The 15,856-nt window shown below is 34.5% G+C and overlaps 1 protein-coding gene across 3 annotated transcripts in view; it reads right to left on the bottom strand.

Annotated features, from left to right (window-relative positions):
* Window positions 1-959: 959 nt before the first annotated feature.
* Window positions 960-15,856, bottom strand: part of CUL2 (cullin 2) — a 42,958-nt gene continuing 28,061 nt past the window's right edge. For 2 of the 3 annotated variants that reach the window (XM_069006481.1, XM_069006480.1), the window contains exons 11-21: window positions 15,570-15,677; window positions 13,485-13,544; window positions 12,986-13,114; window positions 12,794-12,880; window positions 12,139-12,291; window positions 11,675-11,752; window positions 10,267-10,333; window positions 8,947-9,149; window positions 6,397-6,498; window positions 5,556-5,672; window positions 960-2,439 (exon numbers count right to left, since the gene is read on the bottom strand). In XM_069006481.1, the coding sequence (XP_068862582.1) occupies window positions 2,308-2,439; window positions 5,556-5,672; window positions 6,397-6,498; window positions 8,947-9,149; window positions 10,267-10,333; window positions 11,675-11,752; window positions 12,139-12,291; window positions 12,794-12,880; window positions 12,986-13,114; window positions 13,485-13,544; window positions 15,570-15,677 (1,236 nt within the window). In that variant the 3' untranslated portion in view covers window positions 960-2,307. The remainder of the gene's footprint in view (window positions 2,440-5,555; window positions 5,673-6,396; window positions 6,499-8,946; window positions 9,150-10,266; window positions 10,334-11,674; window positions 11,753-12,138; window positions 12,292-12,793; window positions 12,881-12,985; window positions 13,115-13,484; window positions 13,545-15,569; window positions 15,678-15,856) is intronic. The other variant, XM_069006482.1, reaches the window with a different exon arrangement.

Here is a 15,856-nt window from a genome sequence, read left to right as displayed (position 1 = left end):
CTTCTTGTGTTGTCTATGATATGATTCTGAAAATAAATTCGTCAAGCCTTCTTCAAACTCAGCCTTAAAATTTTGCTGCTGCAATCTGTATTTAAATAAAACTTTTATTCACCCTTTTATAAACAAGCTTAAAGTCTATTGACTCAAATACAAGGTACAAGATAAAACACATTTGTTTCCAGACACTTTGGTGTCAGTGTTAGTTTGTTTTCTGGAGAAAGGATCTGATAATTCAGCATTCAGGCAGTATTTTTTCCCTTTTTTGTATTATGCAATAAAGTATTGCCCCTCTTTTTTGTCTTAAGATGTACTGAATTAATTTTTTTTATAAAGCACAGAAATGCTCCACACAGAAATAGATTAAAGTCAATCAAAATCTATGCTGATGTGTCTCCTGTTTACTACACCTGGTGACAGTATAAGTACCTGTGCTGTCTCCCACCACACAGAGACAAATCTAAACTAACACTTGAGACAATGATTTACTGCACCATATTACAATCAGTTAAAAAACCTCACTTCTTTAAGACATAAATCCACATAAAAAATCTAGATCTTAGTGTAGTGGGATAAAACACCATAAATGTGGAAGGAATATTTACTGTCCTTTATTGTTTATTGCCCTTTTTTCATCCTTAGCAAAAGTCACATCAGAAAAACATAGCACCACTTCTTGATGCATTTCCTAGTTAACCATAGAAAGTTTCCTATATCCTCTAGATAGCATATGAATGCAATACCACTTAAGAAATAAGAAACAGCAACAATCTGAGAGTTGGAGAGAAAGCTTTCTTTCTAGTGAAGAACTAGAAAAAGAAAAGAGGAGTAAAAAACTCCCTCCAAAGGTTTTTTTTTCTTTAAAATTAGTTCTTGATGTACAGATTTTTAGTAGGTGATACTACACAATCTAAAAAAATATTGCAAATAGTAAATATCTACATATGTATTTTTATATGCACACAAATAAATCTGGCAAAAATAGAACATTTAAACTTAATATTTATCCTGTCAATCATAATTGCAGGCATAGCCATGAGGAAGCTCTTTTCTGCAGCAGGCATTCAGTGTGTTCAAACTCTCAATGCTCTTAAATTCCCTTCACTTCCAGGGGTAGAGTTAGTACCTTTTAAAATTAATAGTTTGCTTGTTTGAGAGTGAACACTCACCATGCCAACCCTGATGAACAACACAGGACATGAAATAGCCTGTGGATTTCTTGTCTCACCCCAACAGCTGGAAATCTAATTGGGGCAGAGGAAAACAAAACATGATAAAAACAACCATAGGAGTCAGGCGGGAAAACAAGAAACAAGCAGTATGAGTTTATGTGGAAACAAACATAGATACCCATCCATGTAGTGTTTCTACCCAATACACTGGAGAAAAAACATTTTTCAGTTACCAGTCTGCTGTATGCTTTCCCATTAAGAAGGTGGTTTCACATTGAACTCTATCTTTGATGTTCATGATAACTATTCCTAACTGTTTGTGAACTACACCACTTAAATCCCCTCAAACGTCAGTCAGTTTATTTTCTCTTGTACCGTATTCCTGCAGTGTGGGATTAACAGACACAGGGGAGGCCTTCAGGCACTGAGAATGTAAATTAGCCTAATCTCAAGAAAACAAGATGTGCACTTAACCATAAATACTTTTTATAATCACATCAAACATGACATACCTGGTATTCAGTTTTATATAAATTAGTTGTTATGTCAGACCTACTTCTGAGGTTATCCAAAACCGAAACATGTAACATTATTTCTACTCTTCAGGCCTGAATAATATTTACAGACATTAATGCTATATCCAGCTCTACAATCATTCCAGACACATTATATAACTTTATTTTTTTATTTGACAAGCAGCAGTATCATGTTCGTCATTTTTTTACATTTTAATGTAGATACAATTATTAGGTTATCTGTCATATTACAATATTTAGGTTTTTTGTGTGATTTCTTTTTTTACTTTGTCTTAAGATACATTAAAAAACATCAACTGCAAACGTGAAAGGGGAGGGGGAAAAAAAAAAGCATGGTACCCAACCAATTCTCCACATTTCAGCAATACTTCACTCATTCTTTTAGTAAAGTTTTAAGAAATGTCGTAATGACATGAGCTTGAAATATCTATAGGCATTTTCATTGACGCTCATGACATGGCACTGGTGATGTTGTAAACAGCAGAAAAACAGGGGCTGTCAAGTGACCAATTATGGAGGCACAGGCCTGCCTCGTCCCACAGGAACACACCAAACAGTGACAGCAATGATCTCCTTACAATCATACCTGCAGGATAGCAACATCATGCTACATAACTGTATTCATCTGCAGAGGCCTGGCTTCGCTCTATGTACTGTTTGTCTATCAGGACTTCAATACACTTCTTAATCATGCTGATACTTGGGTTAAACCTAGCTCTTGATTGGCTAATTACCTGCAAAAGAAAGACACAGTTTTTGTGTTACTTTTATTTTTCACAGTTATAAATGTCATCTAAATATTTGCTAAAGGTTTTAGGGCAAATTCAGCATATTTTTCATTTAAAAACAGAATTAAAGAACCCTGGAACAGTTAATTTATAACAACAAAGAAAGCATCTCTATGCATTAGTGTCAAGACACTGAAACTGACTGCTCAGCTCACTGGTTACTTTGGCTGCAGATCTCTTCATTCCTCTTGCTTGCTTCATTTGTCACAGTACAAATGAAGACAAATATCCATGTTAAAAATTTATTTAATATTAACACATTTCTTCACTACCACCACAGTGGAGTTCCCCTACCACTAACCTCCTTTCCTATACAATTGGAGACAATCAGGATGAACCTCTCTTCAGTCACTGAAGACAGACCTACAATTTAGTGAGTTCCATCTGGCTATGCTGCAACTTTTTAATACGTGCAGTAAGAAGTTATTTATTGTAAAAACAAATCTATATTTGCATTGTGGAAGAAATTGCCACTGCAGGCAAAACTTTAGATGTCTCTTAGTAGTTCTCAGTTTTACTCATTTTCTTGTAGAGAAGGGGAGGAAATTGTGTGTAATAACAGAACGTGCAAATCTTTAAGCTGGAAAATTTTTCAAACAAAAGATCTTACTACTCAAGTGTCACAATATATTTTGCCTGTAGTTTTTAATTTCTTCTGTAAGGAAAATTATTTTTATTTCAGCTGAATATCCTGTTTTCTTTACAACTTTTCATGGCTGGCTTTGTCCCAGCTCTAAAGTTTGCTGGGGCCCTCTGTGAGCCAACAGAACTCACCAGGTGGAACTCACCCAGCAAAGCAAACAAAAAGCTCAAAAGAGTGAATTTTGTTGGGCTAACAGCCAAGGGTCTGGTATGTTCCACAGCAGTACGAGTGAGGAGAAACTGGGTGCTAACAAGCTAAGAGATCTGCTCAGATTTCACCTAACTTAGCCCTCCAATGAAGCTGATTGTCATCACCACACTTCAAGTATTTACTTAGGACAGAGAGAACAAAAGAGAGAATTTTGTATTGGTATGGGGATTTTTGTTGTTGTTGTTGCTGTTGTTGTTGTTTTTTTCCCCAAAGACAGTACATGTAAGAAGGACAGACAGAAATACCTGATGGTCAGAATAAAAATTTTCTGGGAATGACTGGTCTGATGTCTCCTCTCTACTACTCTTCCAGACTTACTCATTTTATGGGAAAAGCTACCTCGTCCTGCAGGCTACTGCAACATCGAGCTAGAATTGAAATAATCAGGGCGTAGCTAACACAATTAACAATTCCACAAAGACCATGCTGACATATACAGGTCTACCAAGGGCCTGGAATATTTTCTTGGACATCTTACCCTGAATGAAATGTATGGTGCTGTAGTCCAAGTGTTAGAATCAGAGCTAACTACATTAGGGTTAGGAGTCTCTCAAATCTCTCTCTAACAGTATATGTAACAGTATATATTCCTATAGCTAAGAAAAAAATATTAACAAGGTGAGAAAATTTTAACTATTCATAGTAAACAGACTCCTTTCAGAAAGATTCATTCTTACTCAAGAAGTCAAACAGCAAATTTTAATTGTTACATGACATATAAGAATATAACCAGAATGATAAAAGTAACAATGGAACCAGAATTAGTAAGAATATCACAACTTTACTCTCTACTTCATTTTTAACTGAGTAACCATCAAAATATCCACCTTTATTGCAAAGCTGAAGAAAAAGGTCCTAATGTTACTATTCTGCAATAGCCCTGCAAGAACAAAACACAGCAAGGGCAGATAAGGTAAGTGGCCCTGCTGTTACACAAAGGAAGAAACAACCAGAAAGGATTTATCAAAACAAAAATTTGTATTCTATTTCACCCTTATAAACTGGTGTCAAGCAAAGTATATTTTAAGAAATTTTCCTAATAATTTGACAGTAGGCAGAAAAAAGTATTTTCAAAGATGAAAGGGCTTACCTATCACTTTCTAGTTTTAATTACAAATTCTTACGTGATTTCATCATAATTGCATGGATGATTTAAATAATGGGAAACCAAATAAACAAAGATTTTGAGAAGAATCAGGACCTATGCTGCCTCATCTTTTAGATATTCAAAATCAGATTTCTTAAATTAAGCTTACTTTCAGACTATTTGTGTATAAACACTTTTTCAATATCTAAAACCTTTAAGAGGCCTCACACTGCATCTTCTGGGCTTACAAACTCTCTGTTGCTGCCTTTTTTTTTTTTAAATAAATAAAAATTAAGTGGTGGGTGTGGTAAACTGTTTCCTCCCCACCTCAAATTACTTAACGTTTCTTCACCTCTATGCTCAAAATGGTTGAATAAAGCAGGCACCTTTATTCCCCCTCCCACCAGTCTGCTCTGAGGCCATCCAGCAAGGCTCAGAGACACAAGAATGAACTAAACTGAAGAAAGAACACTTTGGAAGGTTGAGAAATGTAAAACTGGGAACTGGTTGGAAGGAGCAAGTGTTAGGCTGAAATGAGAAATACAATTAGGCAAGCAACCAGCAGATGGGAAAGTGGGAGAAAAACTAAAAGAAACAGCACTCCCTTCCCAGCCAGCCTGTGACAGTTCACAGATCATTAATCTGGAATTGAAAAAATCTAGAGAACTGTACCACTTTGTGGAAAAGGGAGATTAAAAAGTGCATGTCTCCATACTCAGACAGCTTTTAAAATTTAAGCCATGAGTTATAATAAAATAATGATTAGAGCACAAAATTGGCTAAGTGCTTCTGTGGAAATTCCATACTAGAATATCCCTATTCAGGTTTTCAACTGAACCCATAGTTCAGGCAATGATTTTTACAGGATACAACATCTCTTGGCATCAAACCAGCTAACAGGAAAGAGCAAGAACTTAATGCTTTAGTACTAAGACACATTTACACGATTGAGGGATCCCAGCTAGAGCTCCAGTACTGCAGTTCAAAGTAGACCCCAGGGAAATTCTCACTAATTTCACTGGAGTACTGGTTTCCACATGGTTGAATTTTGTAGTCTGATGTTTTACCCTACTATCCTGAAGATTTTCATGAAATCAAGCTCAAGAGAAGGACTTTCCTTACCTCCTGAATAAGAGCATTATGTCGCAGCACTTTCCGTGCCTTCATGATACGGACTATAGCAGCTTGAAGATACATTTTCCTGTCTTCGTCTACAGCACTTCTGGTCTGCTCCATCTCCTGTGATACAGGAAGAACAGTAATGCTTAAAATACAATAAGACCAATAAACACTGCATAAAAGTATCTTGAATCCATACTTTTTACTTTACTAGAAGTGGTGAACTAATACAAAAATGCAGGTGAACTTGAATTCCACGCAAAGTATGACCATAAATCAAGGATATAAGGTTTCATGAAAGTCAGTAGGAAGGTAGGAGAGAGGTATCTAAACCAACATTTTTTCTAGGGACAAAAGCAAGCAGAATTGAATATACTGTATTGAGTTTGGCAGCACATACCTATCCTGTACAAAATCCTGTGTCTTAGGAGATACACTGAGAACACAGATAAACAACACAGGAGTTGATTTTAGTTGCCAAAGGACACAAGAACACGGGAAAACAGTTGATTTGTTCTGCTGTTCTTCCAATAAGTTGCTTTTATAAACACCAGCAACAAAAAAGTCTCATGAGATAAACTAAACATCAATATCATTTGGTACATTTTGTTTATCTTTTTCTTCTACTTTCTTGTTCCCTATTTCATCTTCTCTTGCCTATATTTTAAGTACAAAAAAAGTGTGTTGCTTAGGCTTTAAACCTACAAAATTTCTTTTGCAAATCTTTCTTGTGTAGATCTTAGTGAATCTGATATCTGCTTACACCAAACTAACACAGTAAATTCCATTTTAGAAAAATAAGCTTTCTAAGCTATTCAGGCTAGAAACACCAATGAATACTTGCCTGTGGTGTGTCTTTCTGCATTGATGTGGTAATTTTAAACTTTGTTCGTTTACTGCTGAAGTTCATATTTAATGAAAACGTAGACTCTGCCTCTATATCTTCCTGCAATAGAGAATTGTTTTTAAAAATCAGGAATGGAACCAGAAAATAGTAACAATTTACTTTGAAAAGTCACAGTTAGGGACTTACATACGTACAAAAAATTTCAGATTTGTAGTTGGAAATTCTAAAATGCCACTTGAACCAGGTCAATTTTTAAAGCTAGTTTAACTAACCTATAAATTAAGTCTATTTCAGAAAACACTATGAAGAACTCTGCCATACAGGAATTTTGTTAAGAAGCAATTTCTCTTTTAATACTTTGATAGCTCATCTTAGTAGCAAACACTCTCCATTTAAAGTAATTTTCTCCCTGCAAAGAAAGTAGGATTTGCATTTATTTATGACAGGACCCCAAGGGGGAGCTGCTGCTTTCACAATTTTTACAAAAGTTGTCTTCCAGAATTTAAGGAAAAACATCTAAGCATTTTGTTATGTTACAGCAGAAACAGCTGACAAACTGCAACTTCTACACCGCACATCTATCTGCACATTTCTAATTTTTTCCTGTCAGAATCTCAATTCTTTTCTACATATATATATATATATATATATATATATATATTTCCCTGCAGTAAAAAAGTAAAAACACCTTTACATTCAACACAGCATGACTGGTCTGATCTCTGCCATTTCCAGGCAAGAGTCTGTAAGTATTACCAATTTCCAGCAGAATAAAGTTACTGGGGTTCTGAGACCTTGAAATCTTGCCAAACTGTCTAAAGCACAAGCATTTTAGTAAACACCGTAAATATTTATCTAAATATGCACTCAGACCAATATTAATTCTAATTTCATATTCTGCGACAAATAGTCTTTGTTCCAATATATATAAAAATCAGGATACCAGGCATAGTATAGAAAATATAACGTGAAAGGGGAAAGACCAACAGCTTTAAAAATAAGAAACTAACAAAAAATAGGCTAACATTAACTTTTAGCATTATTCTGCTGACATGGTTCAATATAAACCAAAATTAATTGTGTATTGAGCATGAACTCAAAAAGCACAATTCTAAGGAACCAATGAAGATTTTGCCCAAAGCTTCTCATGCTCTTTCCCCCACACCTGTTCAAAAAATGAACAAACAAGCAAATGCAAACTACAACGGTTAATACACTGTACTGCTCTGTTTGGCTCAGATACAGGTAAAGAGAAGTTTGTGTATTGAATTCCACTGCTTAAGCCACTAAAGTTCACTTGTTTATTTAATAAGTAAGCTGATAGACTGTCTACAGATCTGCTATCACATTGCTGGATTGAGTACAAAGAAAACAAATAGTAAAGATGCTTGAACAGTCTGGAAGGTGAAGAACTGGAAAATGCAGTGGTAAACATTAAAAAGTAAAAGGGTCGGAAAGCTGTATTATTCCTTCTTCTATGACATAAGCTTTAAGACTCTGGGTGAACCTTATACAACATAAATAAATGTAAATCCTTTAAATAACAGGCAACTTTCTAAGATTATGAAAAGTCTCACTGTTTTCTGCAATAGCTCCCAGTGGTTTTTTTGACCCATGGTTTAACAGACATCTTCCCAGCAATTGTTCCAACCTGAGCTCATTTCTAGATATTGGAAGCATGTCCTATGCTTCAGCCAAGCATCAGATCTTCCTTGTGATCTCACTTTCCATTTTCTAAAATTTTCCTGGTTAAAAACAAAAGCAGCTATCAGAGCAGCTTTGGATTTCTTCTTGTAAGCAAACTGAACAGCTTAGCTCAGTTTCTTCTGTCTGATACTGTGTGAATAGTGGGCTTCCTGGGCTAGCTGGAAGCACATGCTAATGTCTGTATGGAATGCACAGGCACTTCTGTAGTGTTTCTTACTTAACAGAGAAAAATCTGTGCCCTTTGCTGTATGGGAAAAAAGGTTTCACATAGGCCATACAGAAGGATGAGACAGAGTCAGAAAAAGAAGTATCAACCATTGCCTTAACCACAAACAAAGCTCAGATATTACTGGAGTTCCATGAAACTCATGGAATGGTAAGTCTGGTAAATTGCAGCAAAAATCCTCTCACAGAAGTCCTCCTTGCTCTTTTTCTTTCTCCTGTAATCTGCCAGCAAGGAAGAACATGGTTGCTGTTGCTTTCAGTCTCTTAATCCCACAAACATTTTTTTAGGATCACTGTAAGACTCTGGTTCACTACTCAGGCTCCTTCCCATGATTCAGTACAACTTTGAAAGCAATGCAACAGAAAGAATAAACAGTCCCTGCATTATTACCTTTTCAGCAGCCCATGCTGCTATGGGCATAGAAAGCCTGTATGACAGACATTTTACTTCCTCCTGTCTCTTCCCTTATAAATAGAGATCTACGATTTTTCACAAGGGTCAAAAATAAAGCTTAGAAAAATAAAAGTAAACAATGGATATTAAAAAAAGTCCTCAACAAATATCAGAATGACAAGACTGAAAACATGAAACTTTTTAATATCATTATGGCATACCTTGTCTGAGTCATGGTTGATCATTTTGACATCAAGCAGAGATTTGATGGTTTTTGTCAGTTCCTTCTCATTCATTTGTGTACTGTCCTGAAGCTCCTTGTAACTGACAGTCTCACTGTTGTTGAAGGCAAGCAACACTGCCATTTGGTATGTTGTGACCATGGCTACATAAGGTTTGCACAAATAATTCATTTTTACTTCACCTGTAATGACACAAGTACTATTTTATAAACTGATGAAAGGTGCTGAAAAGTCATCTGAAGCCTAACTACTAGAGCTCCTCATACATTTCCAGACATTCAACCCAAGTCCGTACTTAACACTTGAAATGGAACAATGACAAGTGATGTTGTGAATTTACACATATACAATGCGGCCCATAACTGCGCTGCCACCCTGATTAACTACAAATACTAGACAAATAGTGCAATGTAATTTATAATAATAAAAGAAGAGAAATTCCAAGTAGCCTCAACACATTGCAATGCACAAACCTCCATTAATAGCTTACACAGAATTTCAGAATAGTGATTAATAGGAAAGTTGTTTAAAGGAAAGATTTAAAAACAAAGTAAAACACTTGTCCATTCAAAAATTTTTCGTATTCTTACATTCTTTAAATTCCCATGAAAAACAAAAAGCACTGAAGAAATCTGCCTGAAAGCAGATTTAGATTTTCTGTGTGAAGGTGAGCATGAGTTAATAGCAACCTTCTGTTATCAGAACAAGATTGTCATTATATTACATTGTTGTATTCTAGTATGGTTTTCACCTCCATGTGATATGTTGCAGTGCTCAGTTGTTAAAGCCTGATACTGAAAGCACTTAAAATAAAACATGAATGACTGACACTTACTAAAATAAACTAATTTAATATATATTTTCTAAGGTGTTTTCAACACATATTCCTTTACAGTAAATATAAATATGTATTTATGTAGATACTTCCATACCTGAGTAACATAGTATAATATGCATTCCTAAGATTATTTAATATTTATATAAGGGACATCTATACTATAGAAACAATTCCAGGGCAATTGTTAATAACTCAGCAGTTCTGCACTGCTTTTTTGCAGTTAAGAACATACAACTCTAGTTTTACTTGGATTTAATAAATCACAGGTATGTAAGTTTACAAAACAGATTTTGGAAATTCTGAGTAGTAAATATTAAATTAATTTATAACACAACATATGTCTGTTCACTTTATATACAAGATAATGTTCCAACTCCCCAGTCTTTTGCCATTTTAGCAATGTTAGTTACTTTTAGCAAGTAACTGTCAGATCATAAGTTTAGCAAAGCACTTATTTTTACCTGTACAAAGATAATGCAACCAAGTAAGCTTCCTTCCACTAAAATGCTGACTGTAAAATAATTCAAACTGCAAAACAAAATGAACATCAATTAGTCACACATATAACTACTCACAATAGTTTATCACCATCCTACCACCCTAATGAAGAAAAACTGGTTTTATGTCCATCACACCGCATACAAACATTGCAGATCAACTCATGACAGCATTTTTCCTTCAGAAGATGAGTGATGACTGAATCCTAATTTAAGGTCTACCTCTGGTAATGAGAAAAACTTAAGCAGATTCAAAGAACCTTTCCCAAAAATGGGATCAAAATCCCTAAACCCCACAATGCCAACACTGTGTACACACACCAATTTGGCTTATTCTGATTTGGTCTCGAAACTCTGATTAACATTGGAGGAAAATACAAAAATAGGACTTTTGACCTCTTTAAGAATTAGTGTTTCTCCACCCACAAGCTTGCACAGTATGAAAACCAGTATTTGTACACTACTCAGACAAATATACATTTACAGGAAGCTCCAGGAGTCTCAGAAAAAGCTGCTGAACAGGTTGCCCAGTTACAGAGGTACCCACATATTTTGGAGTGCAATTGCAAAAAAATTTTTTCTTTCTTTCTCAATCCTTGCCAGAATTTTAAGAGAACTCTCTCCATGGGTCCAATGATCAAATTGGACAGTAAATAAAGGCATTGTCAGACAATTTTCAAAGACTCCCTCCTCTTCTTATGTCCAATAATATAAAATTTGTATTGCCTAAATTGTACTTCACCATTAAATACACCTTAGCAAAGCTCAACACAAATATTTTGTATACACAAACATTGTACAAGTAACATTTAGAATAAAACAATTTAATCAAAAGCGACAAAATACTCCACCTCTACAAAGCAGAAATAATCACATAAGAAGAAAATATTTGGCTAAAGTAAAATTTTTACTGCTTTGAGAAATCAAAAAATTAGCTTTAAAGAAGTCTGCACAAAGCTTGACTTAGAACAGCTTCTATGAAACAGGGAACAAGAAACCTGTATTTGCATCTTAATCTCCTATTAAGACCGTTCAGATTTAATATTACAAACAGAATCTTCTTCTATCTAAATACTAGGAGTTGGATTTGAAGCTAAGAACCAACCTAGTTCATTTGATCTTATTTATTAGCATCTCTCTCAGGAATCACAAAGTGTAGAAGAGAGATGTGAAGAAGCTATGCAAATATATACAAAAATTCAGTAAAGTATTTGGGCAACCCTTCCACATTTCATATGGACTGGAAACACGACAGCCATGATTTACAATCAAAATAAAGAAGCTCGAGTTTTTCTCTGTTAGAACAATGATCTTTCATTTGGAGTTATTGTACATTTTCCACATGTTTACAGGAAGCCTACTACTAACCTACCATCTGTACACTTTTTTCCAGTTCCTGAGGAATTGCAAATGTAGAAGAAGGAGCCTGAGTTAGAGGCCATGCACCAGCCTAAAAGTATTGGAAAAAGAAAACAATTACACTTTTATACAACATATGTATCCAGATAAAAATAACACTCTTAAATGGATGTATAGTATACATTATGTCATAAGACAATCAATTGAGTCTGAAAGTTTTACTGATCATTTTTTACTGCACCTTCTGCATACCCCACTGAGGTATTAATTGAGACTGAAATTTTATATCCCTATTGTTTAGGGACCTAGTGGGTTAATTTTACAATGAAACACTAGGTAAGTAAGCATTTTCACAGCAATCACAAACCATCAGTCTCTATATAAAGAAGTATTCATAATTAGAAAAATTGTACACTTGTTATCAAAACATTAAAAATAAGTACAAATAACTCAGCAGTAATAAACATACATTAGTACCTGTAGAACATATATCTGAAAACTAATTCCCAAATCAATGACTGTGTCCTGGTTTTTGATAAAGTTGTTGAATTTATTGTTGAGATCAGCACTAACACTCATGTCTGTATACATTCGATGGAGCTTGCTGGTAAATTCATAACCACAGGCTTGCTGTGAAGAAATATTTTAACAGGTTTCAGAGTCAAAACAGTACTCGTATAAATTATGTTCCCTCACTAATACAATATGAAAATCTAGTCAGCAGAAGTGTCGTCATATTTACAGAAAACACTAGTTTCAATAAAAAACAAACACTGTAAAACAAAATCATCATGTTTATCTTAGCTTCACTTCATATACATTGACCTATGTGAACGATATTGCTTTATAAAATTGAAAGACATGTTTATGAAAGTCCTGGGTAGTTTTATGATGTTAATACGAAATATTTGAACATAGCTAATAAAACTATCCAAAACCTCATAAAAACCTCAAATGCCTAGGAGATACTCAGACTTTTATCTTTCATAGACTACCGAAAAACTGGTTTTTCCTTTCAGCTATTGGAAACAGATTTACCAATTGCTAAGATACCTCTGGCACCCTCTGCTGCTCCCTCTCAACACTGCATACTCCTACATTTGTTCATTCTGCGTTAGGAGTATTACCTTACCTTTAGTTTATTTATCATCGCTTCTTCAGAATCCATAGACATAGACAAACCATGAATTAATCTTTTTGCCAACATTCTGGCATAGAACTGCATTAAAAAAAAACAGAGATGAGGATTTTGTGAAGCACAACCACATTCTTCAACCATGCTTTAAATGTAACATTTTAACCTTTAGTGAATATAAAAAGTTACCTTTTGGAATACATCTTTGTCATCAATGTATTTGAAAACAGTAATGAAACTTGTCAGCTTGTCTTCAACTTCATTCTCTGTCATTCCTTTTGCTGATTTCTTTAACAAGTTGTCACAGTATTTGGCCAGCTCAAATTAGAAAAAGAAAAATCAAACCCAAACCTACTTGCCAAGCTTGAGAACAAAGGCATGCCAAGGTATTTGCAAACTTCTACAATAGTTCGAACACAAAATAAGTCACAGTCTACAGTCTCACATTCTGTACAAGGGCTGTATTCGTGGGCAAACTATACATTCACATCCACAGAAAATACAGTCTACATCAAAAATTAGAATCATAGCAATTTTGTACACTCACAAAATGGGTGTGCAGCTTAAGCTGTTACTACTGAAATACACACCTGAGTGTGACCCAGTGTGATATGCATGGGAAGGACCCTATGGCAATTAATTTGTTGGTTATATACAAGAATTATCATTTCCTGTGTGTATCACTTACCAACTCAGGTGCTTTGCAGATCGACTTGGGCTCCCGATAGTTGACTACTGATGTCAAAGCCTACATAGGAACATGCAGCAAAGAGAAAAATTGTCAATGACTTAAACCTTTTTTCAAATGAAATTTGAAAAAAAATCAAGAAAATGCTCAGGGCAAAGACCATCTGAGATCCTAGAAAACTGAACTACACTAAAGAGGATCAAAAAAGAAACAATTAACAAAAAGATTTAAATTACTGCTCTGTGAGTATTTGGTTGTTAAACATTTTTAAGTTTAGAGTTAAGTAAAAGTGAAAGAGTAAAGGAAGAAAAATTAATTACAGAAAACAGAAGAACAAATTAAGTTCTGATTAGAAACTTCACAAAAGTATGAAGATTTAGATATACAGTAATATTATGGTCCAAAAGAACGGATGGAAAGAAACTTAGGAATAAGTGCAGATAAAGTAGATTTGAGCAGCAGCACATCAGCAGCAGGTATGTTAAGCTGAAAAACTTATATGGTGTGTTCATAACAGTAAGAAATGAAAGTGCTCTTGGTTGTTGGATTTTTTCATACACTGAATAGGAGAAAAATATATTGTTGAAAGTGGAAATTTGAAGCAGTAGAGCACAAACAATATGGTGGCTGAAGAAAAGTTGAATATGATTAAAAAGGAAAGAGATAATGGCAGCTTAGAAATGAAAAAAATATTATCAGAATTACTGAGTTTCTAAACTACATCACATTTAAATTAACACTGTAAACTAAGAGTGAACCAAAAATACTGCATGATCATAGTTCCTAGGAATTATAGTTCCTCTGTAAAAGGAAAATATTGTTGTTATTATTATAAAGACAAACTGACAAGGAACTCTTCCGTACAATACCTCAACATTACAAAATTTGATAATAGGTCCCTAGAATTCCTGTGAGAAAAGAATGCATGACTTGACATGAAGTAGGAAACTCTTTAAAGCTTGGAGCACTCTTTTGCAATAATACTGGAGGCAGCAATAGCAGTTTTGATATCCACCATGAAAAATTAACAGCAGATTAATATTTTAAGTATTTATTGTAAGAAAGATCACTGAAGTGAAGAACTGATGTATTTAATAAAAAGTACATTGCCTACATGCCAACAAATGAAGTTCTGTCTTGTGTTACTCCACCTTCTGGTACATGACATTAATTGCAATGGAGAGAGAAAAGCATTTGATATTGAAACAAGTATTTGTTTTAAAATGCTAAATAATTATTTTATCAATGTCACAAATACAGATGGGTAACTACTGTTGGTACTATCACTGTCACCTTCTCCATTATGTCTTTTCAGATTAACCTTAGCTGAAAATCATGAAAGCTTAGACTCTGACCCTAACTCCAAACTGCAACTACTGTAAACAGCACAAAAGAGCAATGAACTATATGCATGCATCCTGTGACAGGAAATTATAGAAAGGAAAGCTATTTATTATTTATAATTAATAATGATTATTATTAAAATTTATGATAATTAGAACTGTTATCTTGAATACCTGCATGGCTACGCATTTCAAATTGAAGAGCAGCAAGCCTCTTTCCCTATATAATTTAATTTCAAGTGTAGCTCTCTCCTGGAAAAAGTTACCTATTGTGACAGTGATTGAAGTAAGTTTCCAGATATTCTTTGTAGTCAACTTAAAAAATCTAAGCAAAGATTCTATGGAAGCAACACTAAGAGCATTCAGAGATAAACCTTATCTCAGCAAGCAAATTCAAGTTCAAATGCATATAAAAATTACCAAACCACCCAAACCCCACCAGTTTTCTATTTATTATCTTCACTTACACTAAATGGATCAGCACCAATTTTGTGTTTCAAAATATGATGAAAAGAAAAATAAAGGTCTTTCTTTCAGAAAAAGTTTAAGCATTAAAGTGGTTTCCTTTGTATACATCTTTTCTCCTAGCATCAGATTGTCTTTTGTTCCATTGCATTTCTAAACTAGAAAAACTGGATATGAACTATCTTTGAACATGTGATGTCTCAAAGAATTTTGGTGAGCCTGAAACTGTGTCCTGGATTTTGTTTTCCACTGCTTTGGTTACTTAAGTAAAAGTTACCTTATCAAGGGCACTCATAAAGTGTTGATCACCATTCAAAACAGTGTTGATGAGTTGAACAAATTTACTATGTACTTCCAAAACTGACTCCACAAACTGAGTTGGCATCTAAAGAAGGTAGATAGAACAGAAAGCAAGTTAGTGCAAAAAGTAGTAGTAGCTAACACAAACATACCTACATTAGTTACAGATTTTTTCCTAGTTGTTCTTTTTTATAAAAGTTAATACTACAGTGAGTTTTGAGAGGATAGATTCTGCATTGCTGTTAACTCTCACACTACAGTGTT

Source organism: Aphelocoma coerulescens, chromosome 2, assembly GCF_041296385.1.
Source record: "Aphelocoma coerulescens isolate FSJ_1873_10779 chromosome 2, UR_Acoe_1.0, whole genome shotgun sequence".
NCBI classification, from domain to species: Eukaryota; Metazoa; Chordata; class Aves; order Passeriformes; family Corvidae; genus Aphelocoma; species Aphelocoma coerulescens.
Note: the sequence above shows the minus strand (reverse complement) of the source record. Positions and strands in the feature narration are given on the sequence as shown.